The sequence below is a fragment of the Spodoptera frugiperda genome, chromosome 28 (genome assembly GCF_023101765.2).
Source record: "Spodoptera frugiperda isolate SF20-4 chromosome 28, AGI-APGP_CSIRO_Sfru_2.0, whole genome shotgun sequence".
Classification (NCBI taxonomy): Eukaryota; Metazoa; Arthropoda; class Insecta; order Lepidoptera; family Noctuidae; genus Spodoptera; species Spodoptera frugiperda.
Genome location: NC_064239.1, coordinates 5,823,086 through 5,846,341, shown reverse-complemented (window position 1 = coordinate 5,846,341; position 23,256 = coordinate 5,823,086). Strand labels below are relative to the sequence as shown.

General features: G+C 36.1%; 1 protein-coding gene across 1 annotated transcript; it reads left to right on the top strand.

Moving 5' to 3' along the window:
• The first annotated feature begins 9,854 nt into the window (after positions 1-9,854).
• LOC118265358 (leucine-rich repeat-containing protein 4B) lies at positions 9,855-12,667 on the top strand. The gene has a single exon (XM_035578190.2). The coding sequence runs from the start codon at positions 10,167-10,169 to the stop codon at positions 12,111-12,113; it is 1,947 nt and encodes a 648-aa protein (XP_035434083.2). The 5' UTR covers positions 9,855-10,166; the 3' UTR covers positions 12,114-12,667.
• The last annotated feature ends 10,589 nt before the right edge of the window (positions 12,668-23,256 follow it).

The window sequence follows — 23,256 nt, the reverse complement described above, 5'->3', positions numbered from 1 at the left end:
ACATTGCAATAAATTATTTCTTTGAAGACATGTACTTATGTTAAATATGTTATTATCGTACCTACTTATAAGCGAATTATAATTTAAATTTAATATATGTTGGTTGCCTATTGTATATTAAATAGGAAAATAATATTCATCTCGAAAAGTGGTCGTGTTATTTACTATTTAACTATCTTGTTATATTTTATAATAAATAAATAGAGAAATAAATATTTTTACTAAGGTTTGATAGTTGCCGTAACACGTAAAGTTGCAACTCACCCGAAGCATACGTTTTGAAATCTCAGACGGTTATTGTAAGGCTGTACCCTTTAGGATTTGATGTTTTGTATGCAACATAACACGGAGCCCGACCTTTTCATAAACCCAATATTATAAACGTCAATATGTAGTCTACTAGCCATCGTATAAGTTACACACTATAACATTCCCCAGAGGTCCAAGATTGCCGAGAAATAAACGCATTGTTTACCTTTTCCGTATCGATATTATATTAAAGTATATCGAAAGCTGACTAAGGTTTGATAAAACGGATTCCGGGTTGGGATGCTCGGCTGAAATTAAAACAAAGAGTTATTTCCACCGCCACTGGAAACGGAAATGGGGAAAAAGGAAATAAAAATAAGGCGTAAAACGGTTGTCAAATCTGTCAGTGACAGGCATCTCATTCAATTATCGTAACAACAACAACAGAGCGCAATTTTCATTTTATGGTTTGTGTTTTTAGCTGGAAATGTTTTTGTTGCTATTGCATTAATCTAAAAGCTTTGACGAATTCAAGAAATTATTATATCTGACATTTTTCAGAATAACTACGATTGGCGATAAATGTCTTGTTATTTGAAACTTTTTCTCACCGAAGAATACCACGAACCATAAAGTTTCGCTCGGTACAACTATTTGACGAACAAAATAAAGACAGATGTAGGAACTTTCTTTGGCTAGTACAGTGATAAAATATATCGGGAGATATATTTTGGTACATCATCATCCCAACTACGTGACTACAGGGCCCGTCATATATATTATACGTACTCAAAGGTTCAAAGGCCTTCAATATGTATTATAGCATAGTAAATATTACTAACCCGAGACCCAACAGGCACAGACATAAAGCTACGCCGACTTTTAATAGCATAAGTAATAAAGCCTCTTTTATTTACACTACTGAACCGCTTGGGAGCTAATAATGATTCTGGGGCGGAGCGTATTGAATATTGGAATAAAAGGCTAAACAGATCGTCACTGTTTCTGATGTATTGTGTTGGAGTGAAAATATAATAACACAATTTTGACTTTTGAAATCTATGTACATGTTATAGCTTTTCTGTACAAACAATCAATATAAATGTCTACATTACAAAGGCCAACTAAAAAAAAACAAATTGTGTGGATGATGGCGGATGGTTAGTGTCTGATATTGACGTTGCCTCAAATTTGTTAAAAGCCAAACACAATTATACACTTTTATAATGCTTTGACTATTCGGCTAGATACCTAAACGCAAAGTATTAAATTACAGTTACATACAATTGTGAAGCACCCACATTTTATATAATAAAGGGCGAAGTTACAGGGAGACCCATAGACCGCTACAGCTTTAGAAGCCATTTACGACTTGATGCGTTGATAAAAAAGGTAGTCGGTTATTATTTTTGTTTATTACTATGAGCGAAGCATGAAATCGTTGGCCGAGTTGTTGCAAGTGCGACTGCCGGGCAAGGAAGGGGTCTCGGGTTCGATTCCCGGGTCGGGCGAAGTATTACTGGGGCTTTATTCGGGTTTTCGAAAATTTCTCAGTGGTAGCACGGAGTCTGGAAATGTGCCCGGAATATGGCAATAGGCTCGCCACCTATTACATAGGATATTAAACATAAAGTAAAGAAAGCTGATGTCACTGAACAAACGTTTGCAGTCAGGCGTCACCGTGATGTAGTTACGTCACAATAACACACTCGGTACACAGTGTTACAAATTAAAAATACCTCCGAGATTGCGTTACGCACGCACAATCCCTGAAAAGGTTCGCTTGAATGTTTCCAGGTACGCCGGGCACATGTATGTATTTTTATCTTGAAATGGTTTCTTCTCCAGTGAAATAATTAGTTTTAATGTTTTAGTGCATATAAATATGTATACTCAATTCAGATCGACTGTATACAAGCCATTCACGAGAGTTACACATACACATTTGTCCCACGTCCCGGACGGAGCATAAAGTAATTTACACACTTCATTAGCATAGCTAAGCTAGCATATCTTAACAACACCTTGCGGTTTCCCGATTGGGAAATGTAACACTCAACTATTGTTAGTAATCCGTTCGTCTATAGCAGAGAGTCTTGTCGAGTAAAATGCAAATATCCGGCACAACTCGTCAGCGAGCAAGGTCGAAGTTAGACCATGCTTTTTAATTTACCGAGTGCCGCCATTACCGACCTTATCGCGCCAGTTGCCCCCAGATCTGAAATAGGGTGCTTTAAAATTGCCTTCTTATTCAGATTATCCTCAGCATGCGCCGATGTCGAAATTTAGAATGTTGTGCGTCGAATGGCAGTTATTGAGCCTTAATGGTCCCGGGACCGTCTGTCTAGCGTTATTTGCTTGCGTCCGTGTCGTTAAAAACAATGAAATGAATTTCGTTATATCATTACTGAAATGAAACAGATATAACCGGACAATTGTATATGTATTTTTGGGTAGATTTGGATAAAATAATCGTAATGATCACATGTTTTAGGCTACTTGTATTGTTTGTTACCATAAAACAGATAATTTAAATTTGAACTGGACTCATATAGTACTCAAATATTCGTTTGTTAAAATGTGGATATTTGATATATTAAACCAGCAATTTCAAATGTAAGAAAGAACTAGATACTCTCTTGCAAGGCAGTTATTATAGTGAGAAGTTGCTAAATCGGATATTTCAGTAATAATGTCTTTTCTTAGCAATACACGTGGATATTTATTCTCAAGTTATTCTTTGATCACCAAGCACTTATTTTCTATAAATACATTATATCTAAGGGGCGTAACGGAGAACAGTATCAACGGGAAATTAGAACAACCAAAATATTTATGCATGGATATTGATTAACTCTAAGGCAATTAGCAAGGATGAGTCTAAAGTACTTCAGGACTAAAATATCTCGTCACGCATTTGTTGTCAATTAAAGATATCAAGGGTTCTTAAACTTATCTAATCGATCTAAGTTTGACCTCTCTCGATATTTCGGCCTTGAACTTATCACTCTCACCCCCTTTTGTTCCTCAACCCCAGTGACTTTCTTTCTATCGCGGTAATTTTAATGAAATCACTTAAACTAAGCGGGTATTAGGCGTAATAAAATGAAAGTATTATTATAATCCTGGTTAATTTAAATTTCAAATATCGAGACAGATCTGAGTTAGACAGGAAGCGTTGAAGCGACAATACCCTGCAGGCGTGCGGTTTAACCCTGTATTTAGTCCACTAACCATCCGATCGGGGTTTAAGCGCTGGAAATGAGAAATACAATTAGAATAATCTGCTATAATTGGAGCATAACGAAATTGTTGGCCCCGTTCCCATACCCAAAAATAGATATCGTTTGTATTTTTGATCGCAAATTTTAGCGACGCCTCGCTGATCCTTTAGAAACATCCCTCTTAAGTAAATCTGTGTAAGTTTTGCTAAAGATCTCGTTTTGCATTTAGGAAGTTCATTATGTTTTGTTGGTTGGGTACAGAGATTACAACTGAATAAGAATTTGCTTAAGGCATAATGTCGTATGCAGTAGGCATGAAACAACAATGACGTCAAATCTTGCAACTCCGTTTTGACCCATTTCACCGAATATATGTCGTATTGATTTTAAACTTCGCAAACTACTGAAGTGTCATGAGAACACAATTCTCGTGTTGAACTTCGAATGCTTGCAGTTGTCGAAACTCACGCGGATTTCTTGGTACATAACAATAAATATTATTAACTAAACTCTGTATAACGGAGAAAAGGCCGAGAATATAGGGTTCGTTTTGTAGCAGTCGAGCTTAATCAAAGAACATAAACAGTGAAATGGTCCATTAAAAATTTAGATTTTCAATTAATATAATTAAATAACGCCTACAATTATATTATTCAATTCCACAGAAATAGATCGGATTATTACTAAATGAAATATAGTATGTGGCATTTGTACAAAATGTAAGTAATTGTCTCGATGGTAACGCGCTACTTCGAATGTAGAATTAATGGTACAATGGACTGACTCATGACACTTGGCATTTAAAACCGTGTGAAGCTGAACACTCGTCATATAAATTATTTTATCCTTCACTCAAGAGCAGAATTGAGTGAACTGGAGTTTTCGCACAGTGAAGTGTTGTCGGTCGGTGACCACCGGAACTAGCTCATAATCATTAAATTGGGACGCTCGTTTAACTGTTAATTATTGCCGACGCTTTGGCCATTAAGAGGCTCCAGAAAAAAGAAACGCACAGATGTGAATACAAGCGACATTTTAAATGCAATTAGGTATTTAGGTAGACGGTTAAAAGCGAGCAAATGTCAAACAGGTTTTGATTTTAATGAACGCGTTTTTCGCCAGCTTTGTTGAATTTTAATGTGCACTTTTATCACCTCTTGAATACTAAGTCCAGACTCGTTTTGTGCATTTAATTGATATAAAATGTCACCTTGTTCAGAATGATGCAATGCCATCTAATCAACAGCAGAGTACCTAATCAGGTGAAGAAGACACGAAATAATAAAACAAACATCCCTGTAGTAGCTGACCCATTGAAGTTTAGGAGCAACTCAGTTGAAGCACAAGCCACTTGCCTTAATTGGTAGAGTTAGCGGGAATAGGAAAGCATCATGCATTGTTACGAACACCATACATTATGAACTCTAAGCGCGCTGTAATCTCTTTAAATCCTTTAGCGGCTCTACTAATTTATATCCTTTCGGGAAAAAAACTGTCTTTTGTTTGAAGTTTGTTTTTCAACAGCGTTGAATACTAATGACTGAAAGCGAGTCTTTTAATTCTAATTAATATTGATGAACGGTATGCATTTATGTTGTTTAGAATTTTGATCCTCTTATAAGTTCATTCTGAATTAAAAAAATAAAATAAGTATTGATCGATTGCTATAGCGGATCATTGTTTCGGTAATATTAATTAGGTAAGATTAGATTCGACATTTTGTTGGTTTGAAAGAGTTAATGTTTTTCTTAACGAATTCTTTTTTTATTTATGGGAACTTCAGTTTAATATTTTTGTTACGTAGATAAGCTAATGAACTCGTATGAATCACAAACTTATACTAATTATGACTACAACGGAAATAACTAGTTGTGGGACACAAAAAATATTCTAGGAATTGAATCTACAACACGTAACACAGTAGCCGGTCATTGATCGTCTAGCCATGGAGCTAATCTTTTTCATTATACATCATACATTTCACATCTTAGTCAGTATTGATGCTACTCTCCAAAACTAACAGCTATCAAAGGAAACATGTTACCTTTGGAACAAACAAAACTTTGATTTATAACAAACGCTTTGCACGTTACACATAATTAAGTACAGTAAAATAACGTATGTAAACGGAATGTGCTAGTTGAACTCGTTATAAAAATAAATACAGTTTAAATAAACTTGAACATAAATAATTAATGCGCACAGAAAAAGCCCGCTGTAAACCCTCAAAAGAAGCAGTAAATTAATAAATAAACAAATAATCTATACTTATAATAAATCTGTAAAGAGGTCAATTCTGTACATGAAATATATTTCCAAAATAACTATCAGCGTGTGATTAGTGATCGATACTGACGCCAAAAATGCAATCAGAAAAATTTTTGTCTGTCTGTCTGTCTGTCTGTCTGTCTGTCTGTCTGTCTGTCTGTATGTTCTTTATAGAAATAAAAACCACTCGACCGATTTCAACGAAACTTGGTACAATTGTTCTTCATACTCCTGGGCAGGTTATAGTATACTTTTCATCACGCTACGATCAATAGGAGCAGAGCAGTGAAGGGAAATGTTGGGAAAACAAGAGAACTTACTCCATTTTTTAAACTTCCGTCCCGTGTGCAGCCTTAATGGTTAAAGCTACACAGAAATCATGTATGACGGTAATGTTCTCCTTAAAATGGTTTAAAAAATATTCCACGACAGTAAATGTCTATCTCTTATGGTTGACTTACAATAACACGTATAACTCCCGATAGCTTAGCAGTTCGGAGCTTTCTGATTATATTTGTCTACTCTTACGTTTATAACACTCTCATTAATTCATTCATTCATATTATAATAAATCTGTAGAAGGGTCAATTCAAAATACGTAGAAAACAAATCTTTATTTTTCAGTTTTATTCTACAGAACGCGAGCTCAACAGCAGTAGCTCAATAGAGGGATCTCCATAATTATTATGGGCCTCGCCGTATTTGGGTCCAATAGATATTTATAAGATGTCATTGTCAGAGTTACTCAAAATGGAGAAATAAAACTTCCACGCGAAGACCGACATCCGCGCGGACGGAGTCGCGGGCGAAAGCTAGTTATGAAATATAAATGTCCGTGAGAATAACAACGGTTGGTTGCTTTAAATAAATATTTTCATTTGCGGAAGTCTTGCAACAGTTTCATACAAACCTACTTACTTTAAAGGAATGTCTTATATGTCAATAACAAAATGTAATGTTTACATTATTTTCATCTTCCGTTTACTTTCTTTAACCAGATGTTATCGTAATAACTTTCCAAACTGTTTTGAGATCAGCCGACTGTTGAATGTTGAATTATTGTTTCAACTGTGTTACTGCTTGTTCAATGGAAACGTTTTTGAAGGAAGAAGCTGAACACAGCTGCAGTTTTCAGGAAGAATATTGGTTTTAATAATAATCCAGTTTGTGATCAATGGCATTAAATATTTTTTGTTTACGTGTTAGCGTCAGCGGAACCTTTATTATGATTTCTCAATTCATTCTTTAGTTGAGATTGTTTGACATGTTTCGGATAATGTTTATATATCACGGTGGAAGATGAATGGCGCCATGTTATCTTTTACAGGTCGTAGGAGCATTGTTAGCGATCCGTTTTGAATAAATAAAGGAACTAAACTCGGTACCACATTATGAACGAATCCTTTAGCGATAAACTAAGTTTCCCTTCTTACGTGAGTATCAAGCTTATTATTTTACTTCAGCGTGGGCTGCGGAGAGTGAACCTATTTGTGTGAAATAAAAGGATCTTTTATAAAAACAGATCACACAATGTGTTCTATTGTTATTCCGCACTTACGTCATACAAGGCCAGTGTATGTAAGTGGATGAAAAGGATATCCATTATAATGTATGACTCAAAACCAAGTGTTGTCCGCGTAACTGCACGGAGAGCGATAAGCATTACTTTATTTGGAACGTACTTCAGCGAACAAACATTATTTTGGTTTTTTGGCGAAGTTAAAATGTAATATTTTATAGACATTAGTTTTTATGGGCGATATAAGATTTAAAAAATGGTTGTTTACATTGAACTTAACTTTATTTATGGCAATAAAGTAACAAATAAGCTTTAGTTCTAAAATGTAGTTAGATTGTAAACTGGGTAAGTAGGTAACTTTGTGATTTATGGAATGAAAAAGTAACCTAGGTATTTGAAACTACAGTAATAGCAGTGCGCGATTATACAATTTTAATTTAATTTTAGTTTTTTTTCGCAAGTCGTTGATTTGCATAATTATTTATTGTAGGTACAATTTCATATTAAATCTGTAGTTACAGAGATTGAACTACTAGATCCTGCCAGGAACTCAGTCACGCTTGCGATTTCATAACTGACACGTAACTTATATGGAACTTTTACAAAAAAGTATAACATACCCAACTATTAATCAGATCTAAACCGTGGAAGAGAACATAAAATAAAGTTGTCTACTTGTTCTTACCTCAGTGAACTTGATTCGTCTGTTAATAAAATTAAGGTTTACGTATACTTATTACATTCTATTAATAGATATTGTAGGGTCCTTGCTTGTTGAGTGGCGCTGTTAATTTTATTAAAAGCTGTGAGAAGCCGTAGCAGGGCGCGGCATGTGTTGGGGCGCACGCGTGCTGCTGTGCCCGCCAGGTGTCGCCACAGCTGACTATGTACAGAAGACGTCGGTGACGCCGGCGCACATGGCGGAGCGTGCCAGCCGCGTGCCAACTCACTAATTTCGTTTTATTAGCTTCCTTTGAACCTTTGTGGAGCATACCTACTTCTCTCGAACAGTTGCCGTAATTTATTGCAGCTTTACACCCCACTTATAGGATACTGCTAGTAAGCCATGCTTTAATTATCGCAAAGGCTGCGGTTTATTTCTGCTGCATAATTATTTTGTGTTTTATTGTTTTGTAATAAGTTGTAATTAATTATTTTGTTGCAATCTATAACAATGAAATACAATTCTTAAGTAACTTCACTAATTAAGAAATGAGTTAACGGGCTCATTTTCATTCAATGTTTTAATTGTTGTAGTAAAAAGAATAACAACAAAGAACTTAAGACTATGAATAGCGTACTTTTTTGTCTGGCAAAGGGTCTGGCCAAAAGTAATAATAACACCTGTTAACGTTGTAGTCGTAGAATTATGAATGAAATTGTAATGAATGGTCATTCAAACGACTACTGACAAACTTTGCCAAATTACACAATAATGTTTTTCAATTATTAAATTAGAACACTTTAACGTATTGCCTGTTTTTCCTGCAAGGGAAAGTCAGTGGGGAATTGATTTCGTTAGTTATATTACGTTATTAGTATCATATTGTCGGAATTTTAATCTATTGCTAGGAAATTAATACAATATAGCAACATAACATATACTGTAATATATTATGAAGCCCATCATTGGTTGGTAGATCGCAAGCTAAATTGATTTTTAAACAGCTCCTTAATAACTTGACAGGTGCATATAGATCCATCCATTGCTCTCCATGTAGGGTTCTTGACTACTTGGTGACTCTAGTTTAATCAAAGTTTTGGATATATTGTTTGGCGGATATTAAAGGCGTGAGGAATTAAAAATGAATAGGTACTAAAAGTGTAAATAGCGATGGTTGACGAAACAATTTTCAATTATTATAAATCAAAAGAGCGCCATCGAAGGCACTCGTTTGATCAATTTGCATTCATGCTTGTTTGAAGACTAGTACACTAGTAAGATAGTACTGCAATGTCCAACACTTATCCATGTATTGTAACAACTGTAAAACAGTGTAGTTACATTAGCATATCTATTGCTACGTTAGCACGCCACCAAACGGGTATTGTTACAATCGTCTGCGCTTTTACGGTTAAGTTCACCTACAAAATATTAATACTAAATAGGAGACCATACGTTACAAACATAAAAAAAAATTCGTCGCTAAATCGCCTCAAAAGCAGTTGTTGCAACTTAAGCTCGTTCACCGAAAAGCTGAATGAATGTGTCGCATCTATTGTGCGACACATCCTGTGTTATTGTTGCTGTATACCTGCCGTCCCTTTGGACTGCTATTTATAATTAGTCCTCTACCTGATGCCCAAGCTCGACGTGCTCTCAACAAAAGGATGCGTATTGTATAACAATCGGAGCGGTTTGCGTACCGCAGTTGAGCGGGCCCACAGTATTGTTTGTTGCATCTCAGACCGGCATGCGATGGGTATTGAAACTAGCGCCCCGCCGCCGTGCCGCCACTAGTGACTCAGGTATTTATGAATGAACGTGACGAGCCAGCGAGTGGGATGATCGGCCGCGGTCACAGCCAGGTAGAAAATTACACTTTTGGAATTCTTTCAACAGTTCGCGTCGAGTAGGGCTACTCAACTCGGTGGTCGAGGAGAGCCGCAGAGCGGGGCGCGGGGCGCCATTAACACGCATGCGTCGAGCTCTTTTACCGAGACGATCAGACGATCCCTCCCTCTCAGTTGATACAGAGACGTCGCGCGAGCAGACCGTGCCGTCATGTACCGTTTGCCAACTTTCTCGAGTAGTGATGTGATACGATACCGACGTTCAAACGCGACTTTTCATTAGATATTATTACGTTTTGTAACTTTATAATTTTTCTGACTCAAGTTAAATGTGTGGATTTAAGTGAAGGAAATGTTACAGTGACTTAAAATAAATTGGATTTCGAAACAAAATGAGGTGGTTTATAGTGACAATGAGCGTGATGGTGTGGGAAACAATTTTAGCCGGTATTGCACCCCCAGGCTCATGTCCTGCGGTGTGTGCGTGTAAGTGGAAAGGAGGCAAGCAGACCGTGGAGTGTGTGGACAGAGCTCTTATCACAGTGCCCGAGCCAGTAGATCCAGCCACGCAAGTATTGGATCTTTCCGGAAATAATCTTCAAATACTTCCTCAGGAAGCTTTTGCCAAAACAGGCCTGCTCAACTTACAGAGAGTTTATTTACGCAATTGCAACATTGGCCAAATTCACGATAGAGCTTTTAAAGGCTTAACAAATTTAGTTGAATTAGATCTATCTTATAATTTACTCACAGAGATCCCTTCAGATAGCTTCAAGGATGCACCTTTCTTACGGGATCTTACACTATCTCAAAATCCAATATTAAAAGTTCATGCAGATGCGTTGAACAATCTTGGCAACGTCGTCAAGCTTGATCTATCGAAATGCGACATTAGAGAAATAGCTCCCGACGCGTTTAGGACGTTGCGCTCGCTGGAATCTTTAAAATTGAACCATAACAAGCTACGTGACATACCACTGAGTTCACTAGAGAAGATCGAGAAACTCCGAGCCATAGACTTATCAGACAATCCGTGGACTTGTGACTGCCGGTTACGAGATCTTAAATTATGGTTAGCAAAACATAAATTGCTTTCAACGCCTAGCTGTTATGCGCCGACACGTTTAGCTAACCGACCATTTTCAGAGCTACCTATTGAAGAGTTTGCATGTAAACCGGAAATATTACCAGCTAGTCGACACATCGAGGCGGCAGTAGGTTCCAATGCTACAATTACTTGTCGAACAGAAGCTGTGCCGAGTGCTAACATTAATTGGTACTGGAACGGCAGATTACTTCAAAATGGAAGTCACTTCAATTCACATCAGAGAGTCTATATTTTTGAAGAAGGGGAGTCGAAAAAGAAGTCTTCCCTAGTATTGACAAATACGCAGGAATCAGATTCCAGCGAGTTTTATTGCGTAGCGGAGAATAAAGGCGGGAATGCCGAAGCTAATTTCACTGTACATGTCACACAACTAGCAGCCGGCATGGCTTCCTTGGGGAGCGCACAGATAGCGAGTCTAGGCGCTGCATTGTTCCTAGTCGTCGTCGTCGTTTCTTTGGCTCTGCTGATTACTTTCGTCCGGTTTCGTCCAACTCCGGCTTGCGAAAGTAAAACACCAAACACAATAGACAGAGTGGTGTCTGGAAACGAAGTACATCCGACGTCAACGGATAGACCTCATGTTGCTGTTTTAGCTAACCGACAAGACTCACCGAATTACAATGACCCAAAATGTAATCCGGTTTTAAAACCTCCAAGAGCAAATGATATACCTTACACTACGAATCATTACGAGGGAAGAGGAAGTGTCGTCACTGCTGGTGGCCCAGTAGTGGTATCTCCTACAGTTTCAGGAAATATTGATCCTGACCTTATAAATGATACAAGGCCTGAAAGTGCTGCTAGGCCAGGAAGTGGAGAGTATGCACGTGAGACCTCAGAGTCATTATACCCATCTGGTCTTTGGGATCAAATGAAAATGAGTCAAGCTAATAATTTAGCTCGTGCTGTTAGTACGGCGATTCCTACGTACTACAACGACAGAACGCCTATAATAGAGAACTGCAGCGTGGACGGTTCGCAGGAGGAACTAGGCTACATGAGCCGCACTTTCCCACGGTCCCATGGTGTGACGGCGCCCAGCGCGGCGCCCGCGAGCGACGCTCCGTACCCGCCTGACTACGGGCTGCCGGTGAACGGCGCGCGCACGCTCCGCGTGTGGCAGCGGGCGCCCCCGGTGCTGCCGCCCGTGGCCGCGCTCAAGCGCGTCCTCACGATCACTAGGCCCTCGGCCGATGATCACTTTCAGGATGGCTGTGCTACTGATGTTTAATCTGATAAAAGAAAGCAGTAATGTTTGCATATCTAGATGACATGTCAGAAATTGTAAATTTGTATCCTAAGCTAGAAATCATCTTATACGTAAGGTATGTGTAATTTATAAACAGGTTGTTAGTGTAATATTTTTTGTATCATATAATTTATTTAGATAATTAATGGAAAGTTACATTGGATCCAAATGCGAAGGGTCCGCGACTGATTAGTTGAAGAATGTAAGTGTAAATTATTACGTGATATGGAATGGTATCGTATGATCGCCAAATAAATAAATACTGAATATAAATATATCTTGATTGTTGAAACTCAAATAAGATGTTACATGAATATTATAATAATGTACAGTGTAAGACGTGCATATCTACACGAACTACCCAAAGATATCGAACTCCCCCTGAAAGTAATATTATCTTATATTACTTATTATTATTGTAATTCACGCTGAATGTTAATCAATGTACGATAATGAATGTGTAAATTTTATGTTGAAAAGGAATAAGAGTTTTAGCAGTAAAAATGAAAAAATAAATCTGGCGATTGTAAAATGTACACTTTGTTTGAATTGGTTTCACCTAATAGCCACCTATATCACTTACTGATGCTCATGGTCATGACTTTTTACTATAATTCCACTATAGCACACACTAAAAATAGTTGAAGGATTTTATTCTTCTTAAATTAATTAATTTACACGTTACTGTCATAAACACAAGCACATACACGCGCCGACACTTATAAAGCAATGAAGAGGATACTCATTAATTTATTAGTAGAATTTTTCATAGGTTTGTACGGTTCTAAATTTCATTTTTTGTCACAGAGATCAAAATGAAGTTGTGTAAATTAATTGAAATCATTATCTACGCTATCGGATGTTACAGATATTACATAGGTAGAGTATTAGTTAGTTTTTTATTACATTATACATATGACATACATAATATATAATATGTATATTGAAGGAGGATCACTCATATTATCGTCGTACCAGAACAGATATGTTCATATTTTCAAAGATATTTTTACTGACACGCGTTGATTTATGTCTCTCACACAAAGTACCCACACCAAGCCCGACAGGATGGCGTGGGCAGTTTGTTCGAGGAACGCTCGCAATAGAGAGTTATCATAGCCATGTTAATATGTATGAGTGACTGACCAAAGTTCTTCACTTGCCGGATATTCTGTTCTAAGCATAAGTATTTCAAATACATTTTCTTAAAGACATACACACAGTCACAACTTTATATCACTCACACACCTGCCTTATGATCAGACATGCGATAGTATTAATGCCTGCTCTGTAATTGTTACCCGTGAGCAATTAACTATTTAAAAGCTGCTTCAAAACGTGTAGGTAGATATGTAATTTATTTTGTACAATTTTGCAAACAGATGGCTAATTTCCTTCCAGACAAGGTTATATATTTTTATAGCCATCGCATCCGGACAAACCGGTCGGAGTTAGCTTGTTCATTCATACCAACGAAAGGTGTATCACATTTTGAATAGACAATGAGAACGAAACTAGATTAAATGTAATTTTATTTTATCAATAGAACTCAATACAAGAATGAATTCGACTTAAATGTATTCTATGGAGAGCCAGTGTCATGGCGACAAAAAAGGGAAAAAAGTTTCAAGCGCACCTTCCAACCTGCCGGAGAAAAACCGGTTAACGTTATTTCATTTCCGTTCGATTCAGTTTTTTTACCGAATTCACAAAAAGGCGGAGGTACTATGTTCGGCTGTTTGTATGTTTTTTTTTTTTTTTGTATGTTTGTTCATCGAATACTCCGTCAATTGTCGACGGATTTTCAAAATTCTTTTTTTGTTCGAAAGTAGATAGTTCTGAGGTGGTCCCATTGTCACCAAGTTAGGATCTGATGATGGAATCTTAGAGAAATCGAGGGAACTCCTCAAATATTATAGGGAACTATATGGTGATTTTGGTATATTCATCTAGAATTGAAGTATTTACAGTCAAAAAGTAACCTTTGAAGAGGTGGAACTGATGAAGAAGACTAGAAATGGCCAATGGAACTTCATACTCACATAGAAATCTCAATAAAGTTAATTAATACTCCGTCAATTGTCGACGGATTTTCAAAATTCTTTTTTTGTTCGAAAGTAGATAGTTCTGAGGTGGTCCCACTGTCACCAAGTTAGGATCTGATGATGGAATCTTAGAGAAATCGAGGGAACTCCTCAAATATTATAGGGAACTATATAGTGATTTTGGTATATTCATCTAGAATTGAAGCATTTACAGTCAAAAAGTAACCTTTGAAGAGGTGGAACTGATGAAGAAGACCAGAAATGGCCAATGGAACTTCATACTCACATAGAAATCACAATAAAGTTAATTAAGTGACTGTGACAATACAAATAAATAAAGTAGTTATTGAGATAGAGAATTTTAACCGACTTTTTTAGTTGCGATACTGAGTATCGCAACTAATTTGCAAAAAGTGTGAAATAAAATACTTTTTACAAAAAAATAAACCGACTTCACTAAAAAAGTTAAAAATAACTTTAATTTCGGAAGTCGGTGTAGCAAACAAATAATACCGAGAAACACCGACTTCCGAAATTAAAGTTATTTTTAACTTTTTTAGTGAAGTCGGTTTTATTAGAACCAAACTCTAAACGGGTTCAATGGAAGTGAGAATATCGAAACAAGATTTTTAAAGCAAAGTATTGCATTACGACTTTACGACTAAATCGAAATTTACGCAAACACGCCAAATTAAATCGTTTTGCAAAGAATAAAGGCTAAAGAATAAATCTGATATTTCGATTGCGATTTTTGTATTTTTTCTTTAAGTGTTACTTTCGTATCGTAAGTAACATCAGTAGAATACTGATGTGGCGGTGGAGAAGTAATATACAGAAGTATATACCTACATGTTCCATTAACATTATGAATACAAGATATATGGAAAGTATATTTCATACTTATGTGTGACTTATGATTGTCAATTTGTGATCCCAAGCAGTTATTGATCACCAAAACGTTAGGAATTGATAATGATTTATGTTTATGATTTTGGTAAAATTGCGTACATTTTCTTAGTATTTTTGCTCGGTGTGCACTTCCTTGAACCAGAGGTAGTCATGACGAAGTCAAGAAACAAATTCATAACAATTGAAAGTGTAAGAGGCTAAAACAAATTACATTTTCATTAATCTATGTTTGACAAAGAGGCATATTGTTCAGGCTTGTTTGGTTTACATTTAAAACTTCTGAATTTTTTTTCATGAATATTCAATGAGAAATAAAAAAAGTTTGCCTGAAAATAAATTACCTGGTCCGTATACTATAATTTGCATAGATAATTTAGGTATTAGGCAATGTTTAATACTCAAAATATAACGTCGAAGTGATTTTTATTACATTCTCTATCGAATTTATAAAATAAGGTTTTTTGCTTTTGGGCCTTTGGGAAGTATTTGGATCGAAGATGTTCGTCTTTTGTAAGATTTCATCGTAGGTGTGTGGCTGAATGGTACCCTGGGGTTTGGCCACTTCCTCTTCAAACGTTTTTTTACAAACAAGTTTTTCAGTAATGTCTCTTATAATGAGAATCTCCTATTCCGCTTCTGATTCTTAGGGAAAGAAAAATAATAAGAAATATTGGCAATCTACGAAGTTTTTTACTTTGACGATAGCAGCGTAGCCGTAGTTTATGTGTCGCCGTATGATAAAGAAATACAAGACATGTAGATTGTAGAGTCATGTATAGACGTGTTCAGACGTGTTGGTTCCCTGTACTAGGTATATAGACTCGAAGTTTGCATATATTGTGTGTGAAGGTCTTCTTTGACCGTGTAGTCTAAAAACGGACGTGATTATTTTTTTAAACGCTTTCAACTATACTTACTTATTAAGTCACGTAGGAGTTGTACGCAGTGTCATACCTATATACCTACCTAATATAAATTAAAACATCATTATTACACATTTATTAGTCTTGATTGCGTTCACTAGAACAAAGACCAACAGATAACTTTTGTGGTATGTATAAATCAAAATATTTTATGTACATAACTGGTTAAGTATGTTTTTAAAGGCAAGAAGGTTCACATCCTGGCTCGTTAACAATAACGAAACTCGTATTCTCACCGGCAACTTGTCCATTGTTTCAATGATAGTTTTTTATCTGTTTACTAATGTTTAAATAAGCTTAGAGACATTGTTTATATAAAGTTAGCAGTAAGAATTGCATTCTAAATATTTTAAGAGTCCATTTCAAAGCAAGAGCGGTTAGTGCAAGTGCAAGGGGCTTTTACTTCTCAGGCGTTGAAGTAGTTGATGAATTCAGACGGTCTCTCTTCAAGATTGTTTCTCGAGTGTCCTCCCAAGAAATGGTAACGCATTTATAAATGTTTCTTTATTCTAACACTGATATTGCTCTCTTAAAATCAACTCTGTCTCTTCACTAAAACAATTCTATTATATAAGTTGATTCGGCAGCAAGTTTACAAACCACAAATCCTAATTACAATAACAAGTAGAGCAGTACACCAACTTTCATGTCTATTCTCGTCCTGAGTACTGGTACTATAATATAGGTAACTCTTAAACTTCTGATAAGAGAGACAATAGTATTGAAATAAGCAAAATTTTGTAGAACGACAACCTTATTTACCTACCATCAATGGCTTTGCGCTTTCTTCTCGTAAAAGCGGAGACTTTCGCTGACAATAATGATGTTTCGGCCCTGGCAACAATGGGAACTCAGCCAGAGCGATCTTGATTGTTCGCCTGAATATTTCAATTGTGTACTGCTTTCGAGACTCGCTCTTTGTATATTCATTGCTATCATATTTTGTCGTGTAACGTTTGTTATTTTATCGTTTGTTAGCTTTCGCTGTCTTAGTGGTTTTTACGTTCGGATATCTCAGCTTGTTTGAAGTTAGTTACGTTTGCTATTCTTACAAATTATAATCATAGATTTCTCCAGAATTTTGCGTCTAAAAATCATAGGTTACTGATGGAACTCTGTCAAAGAATAGCATTTTATTATTTATGATAACGTTATTACTAATCAATCTCTCTATTCATCCATTATTTACGATAATATTTTTCTATTTTGGGTGTAATTGATGTATTTTTTTGATATCTCAATATAAACTCTATGTAGGTACACTAACACATTCATATTTCTCTAATATGTATAATTTAGGAGTTGAGTTATTATTGTTTTTGATTAGAGTACTGAGTTAGAGTTTAGTTATGTATTAACTAAAATACCACAAAAATTATTGACAGTATTTTTCACGAAATTATCAACATCACACAAACACAAACAGGGACTATACAATAAAGTTTCTTAACTTTCATGCGAATAACGCAAGCAAAGTATGTAGTATTGTAAAGCGTAATATAGTTAGAAAGCCTGTATGAAATCAGTAATATGACTGACAGGATTACAAATGAAAACCGCAGATTACTAAGGCCAAGAGAGGAACATTTTACACAGGAGTTTGGAGTTTCCGGGTCGCCGCAACGGGTTAATATTAACAACAGGAGTTCCTGTACACATCTACCCAAGTCTAGGTAAGTATTCGTGTCTTGGTAAACGACAAATGTATGAAAATTAGTTAAAAACCACCACCGCTTGCAGCTTGTAAAAGCAAAGCAAATTGTATAATCTTCTTTTCACCACGAAGCTAATTAGAATCGCACATTACCAACTTTCTGCTTTAGTTACGAAATCTGTTAAGGTACGCTCGCCATTACATTCAATTTTGATTGAACGGCGAATGATTATTATTGGTGTGAACACTGTAAAATGAAATAATATATAAAAAACGTAATATTCAGAGTAACTGGCCAGTGCGGCGGCTGCGAAGCCACCGGCGCATGATGTTGCCAATGCCAATAAAAATTCATTCTATTTTTGGTTATTGACACGTGCTGACATAATTAAAAATGGCAAAAACATTTCATTTTTGATAAAATAAATCTTTTTGAGTAACGAATGTAAATGTATTTTGCGGACACAGGATTAATTAATATCTTTGTTCTTTACACAAGATTTTGCATGATACGTATTTTACATAATGGAAGTATAAAGTAATTTTACAGTTTATAAAACTTTTTTCTATACTATGTAATAATGTAATAAGATGCATATTGTGTTCTCAGCCTTCAAAAGTACTTATAGACAAAAGTTACCGAAGCGATCAGGTTACTGAAGCTGAAACGGATGTAATTGGAAACTGTAAAGGTATTTACAGCTTCAGAATCCTAATACAGGCTGATGTTCTAGATCGTTTAAAGCCTACAACATTGATACAATGTATATTCGTATATCATAATCCAATTTAGTAATTTAATACCTATCTCTCAAATTAATAAACGGGAATAAAGTCCTAAGTAAACTGGAACAATAACGCACGAAACACAACAAGTCAATCAAAGTGATGAATGAAAAACATGGATAATTTTGGTCAAACCTCGTTTTATCCGCCGGTAAAAACTCTTCTTCGAAAAACTTATTCAATTAACAATGTCGGCCATGCCCCAAGGCTAGGCTATAAAAGCTAAAACCAGATTTTAGTATGACGCAAACTATGATTGTACGAGCTCTATGGCTTCTATAGTTCTAATCTACTTAATTGCTACGAATAAAAAAGAAAATAATGAATGGTCTTAGGCAGTTAATACTTCGATTGCTGTCGCTGATGTTACCATGATACCGATCACTGACCCAACGGGTGTCTCCAAGCGGAACGACCCATAACACAAAAAATGTAAAACTTGTTGACAACTACTTTTCATTGAATAGTGTACACTTGTTAAATAATGGTTGAATTCAAAAATGCCCACAGTTATGGATTGTTGTATTATTATGACTTTCAATTTAAGTATTACATTGGTACAACAGTAAGGTGGTAGAATAGTTAGTTAGTTGAACTACGAAAACATAATTTTATAAAGGTCATATTATTGTCGGTGTGAACGTTGACAGGTTCGTCACGGTTCCCTGTTCGAGTACTTCAAAATAGAATTCAAAGAGTAGTTGTCTGAAGCCCGTCAACGCTTTTGTGGTTTGATGGCTGATGAGCCAGACCTCCGGATATAGACATTACAAAGGTATCTACTTCATCCCGGCCGGCATTAATACAAACATGGAACTGTTGTTGGGCGTGTGATTGATAATTGAATTAATGGTTAATTCCATCGGGTACCAATCGGCTCCCAAAGCAATTTGGTAAATCGGCGAACTGCCGCCGCCGACCGCTCCACACCGATGAATGTTCTTGCACACTCATAAATTAGTTTGGCATGTGTTTTGGTTTACGACGAAATTAACGATAGCAGTGGTCACTCAGATATATGTCCTACTTCATTTTGCACGAGCGCGCTTCACAGTGTGTGAGTGACTAACAAGATACAAACTCATTTTTATTACAAAGAATAGACCGTGTGCTAAAACTATGAGCATAGATTTTAAGACTTTCAACTGAATTATATTCTAAATTCATGGAACGTAATAGTAGACAAACTTATATTAAATTGAATTGACTTACCAAACCGTGTTTGATGAGAGATATTGATTTATTTTCACGAAGCTTTGTAGCCAGCACTCACAATACTAAATTATTTGGTTAGGAATTCGGTCAATGCTTAGTGACAGTTCCTTTTTCATTTCTGTACGCCGTTGATTTATCGGAAATTAATCCTTTATAAGCTTCCAACCGAATTCAATTGAAAGCGATTTGACGAAAAGTTATTGATGGCAGATCTAACATATATATATTTATTGAGCTACGCAAATTATGCCTGTTGAGTCCACAATGGATTCGATATTATTATCGCTCGAGTAGATTTGACTTTGCACATAGCCTCAGGGTATTGTCGGCAAATATTATAATTACTTGTTTATACACATAACATTAATGATCCATAATGTCGAAAGTTCCAGAAGCGACGTCGTGGAACATATTAACAATAACATATCTTTTCTTAAGCTAGCAAAGGGTTCGCCGAATATTACACAAATCATTTTTATTGACTTTATAACTCATTTTCTAACATAAGAAAGGTTTAATTTATCGGTTGGCGTGGTGGCTGGGCAACCGGCTGCAGCGTAACGTGTAACGGGTTCGATTCCCGCACGGAGCAACTCTCTGTGTAATCCACAAATTGTTATTCTAGGCCTGGGTGTAATGTGTATGAGATTTAGTATGTTTGTACCCACGACACAGGAGAAACACGTAATGTGGGGCCAAGTTTATATAAAAAAAAAAGTAATCCAAATATTTTTCATTATTTGGATTATTTTTCTTTTTAACTTAATTATCTGACATATACACAAATTCTGCACATTTTGTCTAAGGTACGAGTTCATTATTATTTGGTTAAATGACCGAAAATATAGGGTAGGTACGTAAGAATACCGAAATTGTTTTGACCCTGGGACAACTTATTACGGGCCCGATAATTATAAAATGTTTCCTGCTCAATAAGACTCCCCACGCGTTCTATGACCCAACAAGACAATAAGAGATATCCCTCGTTGTGTATCCTCAATATAATTATGTGGAGCAGTTGTGGGACTTTCCCATTATAATATTACCGTACGGTGTGTGGACGTATACTAAACATACCTACATAGTGGCTTTTATTCCGGTCTCTTTAGCGCACCTTCTCACTTCAGATCGTTTCATATTGTTCTTTGTGGTGAAAACGTTGCCTTTTAAAAGGACTTTTGCCTGGAAGCTAGCAAAAAATGTACAAAAGAAAAACATAGTAGGTTGCTCTCACAAATAAAGTGTAAGTGGACTAACTACACATATATCCGACCAACCTTTTGGTTGTGTTGTGTTTACCGCTAAGTCCCGGGCTAAGCTTAACCACCTTAAGGCTAATACCGGGATTTCCTTATCCCGTTGGCCCGTGGTCAGTTTGGCCGACGCCTTAACATCAATTAGCACTGTGTCTTGGACTTTGCTATCTTAACTGAGCCAAAGATTTATTTAGATAAAAGCCATTTTATCCTTTTCCTCACCGCACACGTCCGCGTCGCGTCGCTCTGCAGAAATAGAAAATTTTATTGTTTTGCATACATTTGCATCCCTGAGTTTTAAGATGTACATAACTAAATTTAAAAAATCTTTTTAACATCTATTTCGTTGCGGAAGTATGTAGATACAAATTGTTCATGTTTATTTAAGGGGTCGAGATGGATCTTGGGCGATCTTCATTAACGAAACAAGAGAACAGAACAAAAAATCTTCTGGCCGTCGTTTTTTTGTTTATTTCGAGTTGGCGCGGAAAAATTGGTGTTTCTAATGAGTCAAAAGATTTTCAAGAGATTAATCTAACCATCAACGAACGAAAAAAAAATCAAAGGGATTTAAAATATTTGGGTTCTGCAAGTTTTGAGATTTTCGTAGTAGATACCATCACAAGATATTGCCACACAACCATTAGAAAATATTTTAATGGAACTATTGAATATTACTTTATTTTTTTATCGGTATTGGGAGAGAATTTGCGATAATAGTTTTATGACTAGGAAAAACGATTCCCACACGGAGCAACACTTTGTGTGAACCACTAATTGTTGTTTCAGGTCTCTGGGTGTCATGTGTATATGAACTTGTATGTTTGTAAACCCACGACGCAGGAGAAAATCGTAGAGTAGGGCAAAGTTTAAAAAAAAGTGTAATTGCTTACAATTTTTTTGCTGTCAAGTTTTATTAAATTATTTGATATTTCGAACTATTATTCATCTAACTTTGTGATTTACAGTTTTGACTAGGGCAGTTATTTATGGTATTTCTCTTTCTATTTCGTTGCACAAATAAAATTGAAAGGGATTTCAAAACACCAATTGAAAAAAGATATAAAATTCTAATTGATTCAACCTTTTGAGTATTTTAAATGTTATTTATTTCCATTGACGGCCACGTTTGTAATGGGTCGACTACCTATCAAAACTTAGAAGGCAATCGAAGAAAGTTGGGACGCCAAAGTTAGTTCTGATTTGTACCGATGACTTAACAACTAGCTGAAGGCGATAGCGACAGCCGGACGGACAAACAGGACATTTGAGTTGAAAACTATCTCCTGTTCTATTTGGAACAGCTACATAAATTATTTACTGCATTGTGCTAGTATTTCAGCGGTTTTACAAATTGAATGGAGTTCTTTATTTCTTTTTAAACAACAAGTTAAAACTGTGGTGTTAGGCTAGAGCTTTCGTGATTGGCGGTTTCAAAAATCTGATTGCAGACACACAAATAGCGGGGCTCGATGTTATAGTTAGTCAATATTGAACCTTTTCGGGCGTCTCGATGGCGTGCAGGAGGCCGTTAGCATGTATAATCGCCCTTGTACGTTTTAAATACTCCCTCCTTGCTCATTATTTAGCTCGTTTATTATTGCTAACTATGTCCGTTTACTTACACGTAATGATGTTCACACTTACTCAATTTTTATGCACTTTGTACGGAGATAGGCGCTGGTGTCACTATCAATATCGAGAGTGCTAATAAAACCTTGTAGTGAAATGTGATTGCATTTATAAACAGGAGTATACATGTAATATTTATTAGGTATACGGTATTTATACGAGTCATTAATAGTGTTAATATGAGTGCCATACTAATTAATATTCTTGACCTCGGTAAAAAATAGGATAGGTTCCTGTACATATGTTTTGCGGCCGTAAACCTAGATATTTCAGATACACATTCATATGAGACTGCAATGCAATATGCAATTTATTGCATGAGACTAATAGTAAATTAATTGGCAAAAACCCCATTGTAAGTACTCCATAAATCCTCTAGTTAAGTAAAATTAAAGTGTAATACCGTATCACTTTAAGTTACATTTTCCCATGCTAGTAAATATACAGTTATGGCAAACAATTTCAAATCCCGGTTCTTGCAAGCCATTTCTTTTTTATTCACATATCATTTACCATCCGTTTCCGTGCAATCTACAGCTACATTATGGATATCAGTACTTATTATTGACATCCTGTGACCAACAGAGGACCATTAATGAAAGTTTTATGTCCTACTGATTAACTGGTGTAGCGAGTATACAATAGGTATGTATGTTATTAATTATTATGTTTTTACAATAACAATATGTGTTCCTTGGTCGAGTG